General features: G+C 44.1%; 1 protein-coding gene across 6 annotated transcripts in view; it reads right to left on the reverse strand.

The window, feature by feature from the left end:
- The window catches only part of snx9b (sorting nexin 9b), a 186,675-nt gene that overhangs the window by 36,783 nt on the left and 137,526 nt on the right, over positions 1–12,366 (reverse strand). For all 6 annotated transcript variants that reach the window (XM_078556848.1, XM_078556846.1, XM_078556845.1 and 3 more), the window contains 2 exons: positions 4,747–4,850; positions 4,426–4,529 (listed from right to left, as the gene is read on the reverse strand). In XM_078556848.1, coding sequence (XP_078412974.1) covers positions 4,426–4,529; positions 4,747–4,850 — 208 coding nt within the window. The remainder of the gene's footprint in view (positions 1–4,425; positions 4,530–4,746; positions 4,851–12,366) is intronic.

Genomic DNA, 12,366 nt, shown 5'->3' on the forward strand with positions numbered 1-12,366 from the left:
CAGCCTTCTTCTCCCCAAGGAGAACAGTCCCAAACTTTCCAATCTATCCTCATAGCTGAAGTGTCTCATCCTGGAACCATTCTTGTAAACCTCTTCTGCATTCTCTCCAACGTGTTCATATCCTTCCTAGAACATGGTGCCCAGAACCGTACACAATATTCCAGCTGAGGTCTAACAAGTGTCTTACATAAATTCAGCACAACCTCCTTGCTCTTGTAGTCTATGCCTCTATTAATAAAGCCCAGGATACTATATGCTTTATTAACTGCTCTCTCCACCTGTCCTGCCACCTTCAATGATCTATGCATATATACACCCAAGTATTTCTGCTTCTGCATCCACTTCAAAATTTCGTATTTTATATTTTCTGCCCATGCTCTTCCTACCAAAATGCATCACCTCACACTTCTCCACATTGAACTTCATCTGCCACCTATCTGCCCACTCCACCAACTTGTCTATGTCCTCTTGAAGTTCTACACCATCCTCCTCGCAGTTCACAACACTTCCAAGCTTCGTATCATCCGCAAACTTTGAAGCTGGAAGTTGGAAATAGATTTAAAAGTAGGAATTGAGAAAGCAGAGATAGTTGAGGTATTGGCTCTACATCTGAACCTTCAGAAAGAAAAGACTAATCCAGATAAAAGGCAGTTATAAATGAAGCAAGTCAAATTGGAAAAGATAGGGAAAAGGAAAAACTGGAGTTTGAGAAAGAAAAAGAAATGAAAAATCTTGAACTCAAAAGAGAAGAAAAGGAAAGACAAAAAGAAAGGGAAATGTGAACATTTAAATTAGAATTTCAAAGAGCAAAGAGCAAGAGAAAAGGAAAGCTTTGAATTGCAAAAAGACAGGAAAGCCAGAAAATTTGAAGCGGATAAAGAAAGGCTTCGGTTATGCGAAGAGGGAGTAGCAGGCAAACCTGATGGGTCAGATTTAACTCCCGGTTTTGATTTGGCAAGGAATATTCGCTTAGTGTCTACATTCAGTGAGGAAGCAGCTGAAATGTATTTTGCATTCTTTGAGAAAATTGCTACAAAATTACAATGGTCACAAGAATTTAGACAATTTTATTCTGAAGTGACTTAGTAGGAAGCGTTGGAGATTTATTCGACACTTTCAGATAAACCCTCTGCAGATTATGATACAGCAAGACAATGTATATGGGCTAGTCCCAGAAGCTTACATACAGAAGTTTAGAAATTGGGGAAGAGACAGAATCAGACTCTTGTGCAATTTACTAGAGAAAAATGCTTTTTGGTAGATGGTATACAGTAATGAAGCTTGGGCAAGATTTTGAAAACCTTAGAAAGATGTTAATGGAAGAATTTAAAAAGAGTAAAGTCCCACCTAGAAGACTGTTTCTAAGGTAAGAGAAGCTGCTGTTATAGCAGATGGCACAGAAACTGGACAGATTAAGAGAAGGTGATAATGAACAGGACACATTATCATGAGGGGTATAGCATTTTGAGATTCATGTACCGGGACATCCAGATCCCTCTGTACCGCTGGTTCTGGGATAATAGAGTCTCTACTTAAGGAATAAAGTAAAGTATAACCATGGAGGAAGAGTTTCGGTCATGTTAAAAATTAACATGGGTTAATGTTTTTTTTTAAATTTTGTCCCAACCCATCTCACACCTACTAGTGTGAAAAACCCTCTCCACTTGATTTCTTCAATGTCTTCCAGCAAGGCCTTGTGGCTCAATTGGTAGCACTCTGACCTCTGAATTGGGGTGATTCAAGTCCCACTCCAGAACCTGAGCATAAAATTCAAGGCTATAACTCCAGTGCAGTGTTGAGGGAAAGCTGCATGGTGAAAGGTGTCGTTTTTGGCATGAAACATTAAACTGGGACTGTCTTCTTTCTCAGGTAGATGCAAAAGATTCCATGACACTACTTCAAGGTCAAGGGGGTTATTCCCAATATCCTGCCAATATTTATCCCTCAATCAACATCAGGAAAACAGTTCTCTGCTCATTATAACATTGCAGTTTGTGGGAGCTTATGAATGCATCCATCCTTCTTTCCTATATCCTTCATTTACTTCAAATTGCTTAAATCTCAGCTACTCATATCTTGTCTGCACCAATTCCATTCACCCAGTATTCCATCTCTGTTGAATGACAAAGCACCTGGTCCTCCAATGCACTGAATTTGAAATTCTCATCATCTCCAATGGTCATTGAGCTGAAATGTTAACCCCGCTTTCTCCCTTCACAGGTGCTGCCTGGCCTGCTGAGTATTTCCAGTATTTTTGGTTTTAATTTCATATTTTTCAGCATCAGCAGTATTTTGCATTTGTAGTTAATAAAGCACAAGGGGTCCTTGGTTTTAAAGAAGGGAATACAAAAGAAAGTCTTGCTGAACTTTTATAAATCATTGGTTAAGCCTAAGCATGAGTATAAACATATAAATAGTAAAATGATACTTAAAGGAAAGGTGGGGGCAATTAGAGATTAAGAAGGAGATTTTCTTGTGGAGGCAGAGGGCATGGTTGAAGTGCTGAATGAATATTTTACACCTGTCTTCACAAAAGATGAGGATGCTGCCAATGTCACAGTGAAGGAGAAAATAGATAAAGGAGGAGTAATTAAAAGGTTGGCACCACTCAAGTAGAAAAGTTACCTAATCTAGATAGGATGCATCCTAAATTACTGAGGGAAGCAATGCTGGAAATCCTTCTTAGATATAGCTGAATGGTGCCAGAGGACTGAAGATTTTAAATTCAAAAAAGGAGGAATAAAAGTGGCAATTATAGGCCAGTTAGTTTGATGTTGTTGGTGGAAAAACATTTAGAGACAATAATCTAAAACAAAATAAATTGTCACTTGGAAAAACATGGATTAATTAATGACAGCCAGAGCAGATATTACAGGCAAATTGTATTCGGCTAACTTGATTAAGTACTTTCATGAAATAATGGAGGAGGTGGATAAAGGTTGTGCGGTTGGTGTTGTGTGAATAGGCTTTGAAAAGGCATTTGGTAAAGGAACATATAATAGCAAAATTGAAGCCCATGAGATTGAAGACCGTGTGAATATTATTTTGGCTAAGGGGCAGAACATAGAGTGTAGCGATGAGTGATTTTTTAGCTTGGAGACAAGTCTTTAAAGGCAGTAGGACAAGCTAAAGGGCAGAATTTTATGAGTCGGTGAGCAGGGGCGGGGCCCGCTCGCCAACACGTAAAATGATGCGCGGTGACTTCGGGGGGAACTCCCGACGTCACCGCGCCCCATTTAAATTTTCAGGAAGGCGAGAGCGCAGCAAAATCAGCTGCGCACCCGCCGGCCTGTCATTGGCCAATGTAGACTTTAAAAAATTTAAATAAAGGTTTTGTGAAAATTATGGACATGTTCCAACTCATGTGACATTGTCACATGAGGGGACATGTAAGGGAAATTTTATTTTCCTATTTTTGTCTTTTTCACTTTTAGAGCCGATCTCCCTGAGGCTGCACTTAGCTTCAGGGAGATGAGTCTTTCGTGCGCATGAAAGAACGCACTCTCGATTTTGGGATTCGCCCCCCCCCCCCCCGCCCGCACAGGGAGCGCATAGCGCTTCTGCACGGACATCATGCTGGGCTGGCCTTAATTGGTCCGCCCACGTAAAATGGCAGCCCGCCTCCGATCAGGGGCGCCGATTTGAAGCCCCCCCATACACGCCCGCCCATCAACCTCCCCCCCAACGGGGGGAAAATTCAGCCCAAAAAGTTTGTTTGAAAAAGACTATGAGTGCTTGGCTTTTTAAATAGAGGGATAGAGAACAAAACCTTTATAAAATGGTTAGGCCCCTGGTGGAGTTTTGTGACTACTTCTGGGTCCCAGGCAACAGGAAGGATTCTAAGGCCCTTGAGAGCGCTGAGGAGGTTCCAAAGATGAAAAACTTCAACTATGTGGAGAGACCACAGAAACTGATGCTGTTCTCCTTAGCACAGAAAAAGTTGACAGGGAATTTAAAGGACGTGTTCAAAATCTTGAAGGGTTTAATAGAATATCCAAGAATAAACTGTTTCCGTTGATGGAAGAATCAGTAACCAGAGGACACAGAATTAAGGTAACTGGCAAAAGAAACAGATAAGGAGAAACTTTTATACACAGCAAGTGACGTTATGATCTGGAATATGCTGCCTGAAAGAGCGCTGGAAGCAGATTCAATAGCAACTTTCAAAAGATAATTGGATATGTACTTGGAAGGGGAAAAATTACAAGGGGAAAGAACAGGAGAATAGGACTAAATGGATAATCCTTTCACAAATGTGCTGGGCCAAATGGCCTTTATTTGTGTGACACTATGTATTCTAAAGTTGGACAAGGAGCCTAAATCTGCTTGAAAGCATATATATTTTTATTCATTGCCGCAGTAACTATTCAGAAGCTTTTAGTTAATGTAAAACAGTTCCGAGATAAACAAGCTTTTCATACCCACCTCCTGTGCACCTTTTCCAATGCTCCTGTCCCACATTGAGCAGCTCTTTAACCCCATCATCCATGGCCTTCGTAAATTTACTGAACAGTTCAACCTTCTGTTCTCTGCAGGGTCAAAGGCACAATAAGTGACTCGATTCCTTTCCAAAGATGAATTTAAATGAACTAAACAAAAGGCTGAGCATAGAGAAGTAACTGAAACCAAACAAGCATAGGTGATGTGGATTGGCAGATTATGGAAATTGATACTTATAGAATATTCCTGTTTCTAATACTAATTTTCAGTTTATCTAAGTTGTAGTTCTGTAAAATTAATACATACGCTTCCAGCAGGCCAATATCCTCTGCTGGTGGCTCCACTGTTGAAAAGATCATGACACCAACAATATCATCCTTTTCAGTTTTCCTCTTGCCTAATTTCCATTCCTCCAGTGAATAAAGGAGACAGAAATGTAAATAAAATTAAATGGAGAAAAAAATCTGAAATCCTTTCAATTTGTTTCCCTTCCCCTAGCTGTATTTAATAGCAGCTCATTCATAACAAAGCATTTGGCATTTTTCCTTTTAATCCTTGGTTGTTACAGCTGTGTAGATAGGAAATGGGCAAGTGATACAACAATTACAGCATGTGGTGAAAGAACTAAAGATACTCTTTAATGAATGCTGCCAGCAGGAATGGATGGATCAGCCTTCTAGATACAATTACAGTTACTCAAATTGTGTATAATTCACAGCTGGCACAGTGCCCATAGATCTAGGACTAGTGCATTTGGCTCCCAATTACTCAAATTTCGGTTGAGAGATCTGTACAGGTAGCACAGAAGGAACGGTTAAAGGGATGTCATCATATGCAAGTGTCCTGTTAGGCAATACTGTAATCCTAAATGAAGATATAAAATCCACCTTCAGCTACTCTCATACTCAGCAATTTGCTCATTTTGAACCCAAACTTCAGATCTGAACTGGTCATTTATATATGCATTTCTTCTGTAACTCTGAAGACAGACTAAGTTAATGTTAAATGAGGCAAGGATGGATTCAAAACACGTGCTTTCTTCCACAATAAATTGCACATCCAGATCAACAACTATGAGGAAATTTCCCCACACTAACCTATTCAAATGAGCCATCTTCCTTAACAGAACAAATCCCCCACTGTGACTTTCCTTTCGCCTGCCTTTTTTGAAACTTATCTGCCTCGGGCTGAAAATATAAAGTCAGCATGGATTTCATAGTGAAAGTCGTGTGTGACCAATTTTATTGAATTCTTTGAAGAAGTAACAGGAAGAGTAGACAAGAGCAATGAAGTAGCTATAATATATTTGGAGTTTCAAATTGCAAACCTATGACCAGGGTCAAAACTTGTGGAATCAGAGGACTGTTCTCTCTCAGAGAGCCAGTTGGTGAAGAATTGAAGCCAATCTTTACATGCTTTTATATTTCTTTCAGAGTTACACATTACAAGGATACACCTGCTCCATCACCACACTTTTATTGTGTGTTTATTTATAAGGGGTTCCAGTGAATGCCCAGTTAATGCTCACCAGCTACGTGCAATTAAGCAATTAATAGACAATTAACAGGGTCAAGTCGCAGAATGGGTTGGAAGTTGGTTACAGAACAGAAAAAGGGAGCAGAGTTGTTAAGGGTAGCTATTCAGGCAAGCAAAAGGTGGGAAATGGTGATCACTAGGATCAATGCTGGGACCACTGTTGTTAACAATTTACATATAGAAATTGGACTCAGCTTTTGGTAATATCATTTCAAAACTTGTGGATGACACCAAAATGGAAGGTATAGTTTAATACTGAGCAAGAATGCAACAAAAATACAAGATGACATTAATGAACTTGCAGAATTGGCATGTAATTGGCAAATTAATTTTAATACAGGTCAGTGTGAAGTGCTGCATTTTAACTGGAAGAGTAAGGAGACCACATACTGCTTAAGAAATTAAGAGATTAAATGTGGTAGAGGAACAAAGGGGTACAGATACACAAATCACTAGAAGTAATGAAACAGGTTTAATACAGTCTTTAATAAAGCAAACCAAGCACTGGAGTTCACTTCTCCAGGGATAGAATTGAAAAGCAGAGAAGTTATGTTAAACTTCCATTGAACCTTGATTAGACCACACTTGGAATACTGTGCACAGTTCCTGTCTCCATATTATAAGAAATGAAACTGAGGCACTGGACAAGGTGCTCTTATCTCTTCTATAAGAAACAAAAGGCTCAAGAGGCAACCTGATTCATGTCTTAAAGATTATGAAAGGGTTTTATAGTATAGACATGGAGAAGATGTTTCCACTTGTGGGGGAGACCAAATCCATGAGCCATGAATATATGATTGTCACCAATAAGTCCAACAGAGAATACAGGAGAAACTAGCTTACCTGTAGCATGATAAGAATGTGGAATTCGCTAGCACATGAAGTAGTTGAAGCAAATAACATAGATGCATCTAAGGCGAAGCTAGACAAGTACACGAGGGAGAAAGGAATAGAGGGTTAAATGTATTAGAGTGGGAGGAATCGCTTGTGGAGCATAAGCACCAGCATAGACCAGTTGGGTTGAATGGTCTATTCCTGCACTGTAGACTATATGTAACTTTAAGCAAGGAGCCGCTTCAGTTGCAAAAGCTAGACTGAGGATTTGATGGATAACATTCTGCTTTATTTCTTGACCTTTCAATTACAATGGGGCTAATTTTAACCAGTTGGACATGGAAGGAGATTGATCAGCCATCCAATTTACAATAGAAAAGTTAAAATCTGGCAGGCATACAGCACAGAAACAGGCCATTTGGCCCAGCCAGTCCATTTCAGTGTTAATGCTCCACTCTAGCCTCCTTCCATCTTTTCTCACCTAAATCTATCATCGTAACGATCTATTCTCTCCCTCAAACACATCTAATTTCCTCTTAAATGCATCTATACTATTTGCTTCAGTCACTCCCTGTAGTAGTGAGTTCCACATTCTTTGGGTGAAGAAGTTTCTTCTGAATTCCTTATTGGATTTCTTCATGACTGTCTTATATGCATGACCTTTAGTCATGCTCTTCTCCACAAGAGGAGATATTCTCTCTGTACCCATGCTATCAATACCTTTCATAATTTTAAAGGCCCCCTTATTATTAGGCCCCCCTTAGCCTTCTTTTTTCAAGAGAAAAAGAGACCTAGCCCTTGAATCCTTTCCTCCTTATATGTATACCCGCGCATTTCTGGTATCATCCTTGTAAATTTCTTTGCACCCTCTCTAGTGCTTCTATATTCTATATGGCGACCAGAATTGCATGCAGTACTGTAAGCATGGTCTAACCAAGGTTAGCATAACTTTCCTACTTTTCAATTCTATCCCTCCAGAAATGAAGCCTTGGTGTACTTTTTTTGTTATGGCCTTGCTAACCTGTGCCGCACTTTTTTCCCCCCAAAGCCCTTCAATTTTCTCCCCTTTGAGTATTCATCTTTCTTACTTTTCAAAATTATTACTGAACCTGCTTCCATCATCCTTTCATGCACTGCATTCCAGATCCTAATAGCTTGTTACATAAAGTAAATTCTTCTCATCACTCCTGTGGCTCTTTTGCCAAATATTGTAAAGCTGTGCGCTCTAGTTAAACAAACGTTCTGCCAATGGAAGTGGTTTCACATTATTCAGTCCAGCAAAACCCTTAATTATATGAAATAACTTTATTAAATCTCCCCTAAACATTCTCTACTCCAAGAACAACATTCCCAGTTTCTCTAGTCTCTCCACATATCTGGGCCTGAATTTTACGCTTGGCGTGCAGGCGCAATCGGCGGGCCCGTGACCCACGATTGGCCCCCGACTGCGATTTCACACTGGCCGGCCAATTAAGGCCCATCCAGTATACGCATCTTCCCAATGGTCAGGAAGGGCTGGGCGGGGGCGGGAGCCTGTTGGGTGCTGGATCCAATGGTGACCTGGCGGCCGGTTTAAAAACAGCACAGGCAGGTCTTTGAAGGCTGCTGGGGAAGAACATGTTTGCAGCGCTCTGAACACCGAAGTTATGGCCTCAAATGTGGCTGGAGATGCCAGGTGGGAGGGCAGATTAGGTGGACACTCGGCCCCCCCAATCTTTGGACGAGTGCCTCGCGGTTCTCCTTGAGGAGGTGGCTGCCAGGAGGGACACCCTTGGCCCCAGAGATGGAGGGAGACCACCGCACCTGACAAAAAGAGCTTGGGAGGGGGCAGCAGCGCAGGTCAGCAGCCACGACATTGTGCGGCGCTCATGGGTGCAGTGCTGCAAAAGGTTTAACGACCTGCTGCGCTCAGGGAACGGTGAGTACCGTGTTGGCATGGATCAGTGTGTTGAAGTGTTAATGTCTGGCCATCCCCACGCACCCCCCCCACCGCCCCCCCCCCTCCCTGTGGAGCTCAGGGGCGTTAGAACCTGAGTGCCAACTGTCAATGACACCGGAGCTGACCAAGGGGGTGAGCCCTGGCTGCTTGGCCTGAGTGCGTTGCAGCTTGAGGGCCACAACTCGGGTGCTCCCCAGGTGGGGTTGGCAGCTGCAATGGCGCTGCAGGTAGAGAGTGGACTAATCAATGTTACTCTGTCCTTTCAGGAAAAGATGACCCAAAACAACATTGAACAGTCGTGGACAGGCGGAGGCCACCCAGACCTCCTAATGCTATCCTGATTTGAGCAGGAAGCCTTAGAGCCGAAGAGGCGCCATGCACCTCGGTCAACCAGCCGCGGAGAGGCTGGGGTGTCAGACAAAGGTAAGAGTGCAGTGCACAGAGGTGAAGTTTCAGATGGTGCAAACATTCTTGTGTGGTCTCATCATTGATGGGAGACTCAAAATTGGATTCCCCATTGATCATTGTAAGACGGTGGCACCATGATGCAGATCTCCAGGGTGACTGGCATGCACAATGACAGTGTGATGACTTTAACTAATGACATGTTGTTGTTCTCCCTTAGGTTCGCCAGCACACTCTCAATCGCAGGACCCTGAAGAGTCACCCCTGATGCCAGAAGACCACCAGGCTTCACATGCACCTGTGTCACACCCACGCTCTGAACCAGGCACCAGCGCAGACATCAGCACCTCAGTGGGCGTTAGATCCTTGGCTAGAGTTTCATAGCACAGCGGAGAGGGTACTTCAAGCTCGCTTGAGGAGCAGGCAGAGGCAGTGTGCCCACGGCACTGGCAGTCGGAGGACTGCTAGAGACCAGGACAATGCTCAGTTGAAGGCCGATGAGGAGACTCTGGAGTCATCCATTAGGCGGCAGATGCTGGATGTCCAGAGGGATGTGCAGGAGGATCTGGTGGAGAACCATGAGGGTATGCATGCCCCGGTCTCTGTTGTGGAGGAGTTCATGCAGACCATCATGGCCGAGTGCACTGCTCCTTCACTGAGTGAGTGGCGACTCTCATGGAGACACAGATCCAGGGACAGAATGAGGGGGTTCCTGCGGTTGTGCTCGGACCTGCAAGACCTCAAATGGTCAGTGCCAGTGAGGGAGATGGATGAGGCACTCTGTATCCCAGCTAAGTGCCCATCCATCGATGGTGAGCAGAGGTCCAGAGCAACCTCACGTTGGCGCACGAGCTGCTTGACATCTCTATGGGCTCCTCTCAGGGCGCTCTGGAAGACGGCAGCAGCTCCTCTGCCTGTGACTGTGGCATCTGGTGAGGCTGCAATGACTGGGGAGATGTCAGCTGTGGCACTGGCCACTCCCTCCCAGGCGGGGCCAGCACAGGCTCCATTGGCCAGAGAATGACTGCCAAGGTCATCAAGGCCTACAAGTCAGCAGAGTCAGCAGGCTGCCTCCAATGCCTTGCCAGTGCCAGATTGTGGAGAATGCAGCATGCAAGCACTATCAGTGACACCCGCTCTGCGGCATATTGTAGTGCTCCCCCGAACGGTCCAGGCATCGGAAGCGCATCTTCAGAAGACCTACGGTCCTCTCTAACACCGACCTTGTGGAGGTATGACTCATTGTAACGCTGCTCTGCCTCTGTTCTTGGGTGGCAGAGAGGCATCATAAGCCACCTTTTCAAGGGATAGCCCTCGTCACCCAGCAGCTATCCTTCCAGCCAGGCTGGAGCAGTGAATAGCCTGGGAGTGTCTGAGGATATAAGCGTCATGAGAGCCGCCAGGGTACCTTGGACAGAATTACAGAATCTGCATCCTGTGGTCACACACTATCTGGACGCTGATCGAGTGGAATCCCTTCCTGTTGACAAATGCACCTGGTTGACCCGCTGGCGCCTTGCTGGCCATGTGTGCAGTCGATTGCACGCTGGATGTGGGGGAATCCAGCAATCGCTGCAAAGCCTCTGTCACTCAGCCTGGCTGGCCTTGTCCATCCAGAAATGAATAAATGTCAATACCCGTCTGAACAGAGCTTCTGTCACCAGCTTGACGCAACTGTAGGCAGCTGATTGGCACACTCCACAAAGGTCCCCACTGACCCCGAGAAAGAGCCAGAGGCATAGAAGTTGAGGGCCACTATGACATTCAGAGCCACTGGCATGGGGTTTCCACCCATACAGTTGGAGCTAATCTGAGGCCCAATCATCTGACAAATGGAGGTCACAGTCTCCCTGGAAAGGAGGAGCTCTCCTTTGGCATTGTACCTCAAACATATTGAAGTAGCTGCATCACTGCCTTTAAACCCTCCTAGCAGCATAGTGGCATCTTCTGCGGCCCCTTCTTCCTTGGACTACCTGCTGGCCTTGCCCCGCTTGTGCCTGCGCCTGTCCTCCCACAGACTGCACCCCCGGAAGCTGCACTGGGACACCTGGCCTCCTCTCCCTGCCGCCCCTCTCTTCCTCAGAGGAGGAGGAGCCACCAGCAGAGACCACAATCCTCATTACAGGGTAACAGAAAGCTGTCTGATATCTGGAAGGGTCCACACAGTCACAATCCTCCAGGGGCCTTGGAGGCACCAATGAGTCCTGAAACGAAGCCTAGAAATGCTAAGAATGAAGCTCAGAACAAAGCTGACATGTTCAAATAAATAACCAGTGGCAAGCTATCTCCTAAACTTTTCACTATTCACAATGGCAATGCTGCTGACCCTTTTTATCCCGCCTTCGAATGAGGTTTGACAAAATATGGGCTGCCCGCCTGCCCATTTTCCCTGTGCAACAAGCGCAAAATCGCACAGGCAATGTAAAATCACAAATAATTGCCTTTTTAATTGCCTTAAGTGGCTTAATTGATGCTTGGCATGGCTCCAACTTCTGCGTGTACCCGCCGACCTGAAGATTGCACGTGTGCAGGATGACATTGGGACGCTCGTCCAACGTCTTCGAGGGCTATTTTACGCTCGATCGGGTCAGGCACGCGCCCGCCCACAAGACGTAAACTTCTGCTCCTGAAGTCTGTCATCCCTGGAACCATTCCACTAAATCTCCTCAGCACCCTCGCAAAGGCATGACTTCCTTAACTGAAGCATAGTGCCCAGAAAAAACATAATATTCTAGCTAAAACCCAACCCGTGATTCAAAAAGATTGAGCATAACTTCCTTGCTTTCATAGTATAGTGCCTTTATTTATAAAGCCAAGGATCCCAAATGCTTTTTAAAACAGACTTATCAACTTGTCGTGCCATTTGAAAGATTTGCATACATAAACCAAAATTTTTCGGTTCCTGCACCCCTTTTAAAATTGTACCATTTAGTTTATATTGCCTCTCTTATTCTTCCTTCAAAAATGCATACTTCAAACTTTACATTTATCAAAATCCTCTTTTTTTTTCATTTCAATCTCTTGTGTCTAGTCAGTTTGGGAATTCCAGCTTTTGATGTCCTTCATTTCCTCCTCATGGAAATGCGTCTACTCTATGGTAATATTCCCTCTAAATTTTCTTTGCACTGGATAGGCAACAGTCTCATCTGAACACCTTTTTTTGGTCGACGGGCACCTTACAATTTAAGTCATTGAACTTTCACAAAGCTGTG

The sequence above is a fragment of the Cetorhinus maximus genome, chromosome 14, assembly GCF_964194155.1.
Source record: "Cetorhinus maximus chromosome 14, sCetMax3.hap1.1, whole genome shotgun sequence".
Lineage (NCBI taxonomy): Eukaryota > Metazoa > Chordata > Chondrichthyes > Lamniformes > Cetorhinidae > Cetorhinus > Cetorhinus maximus.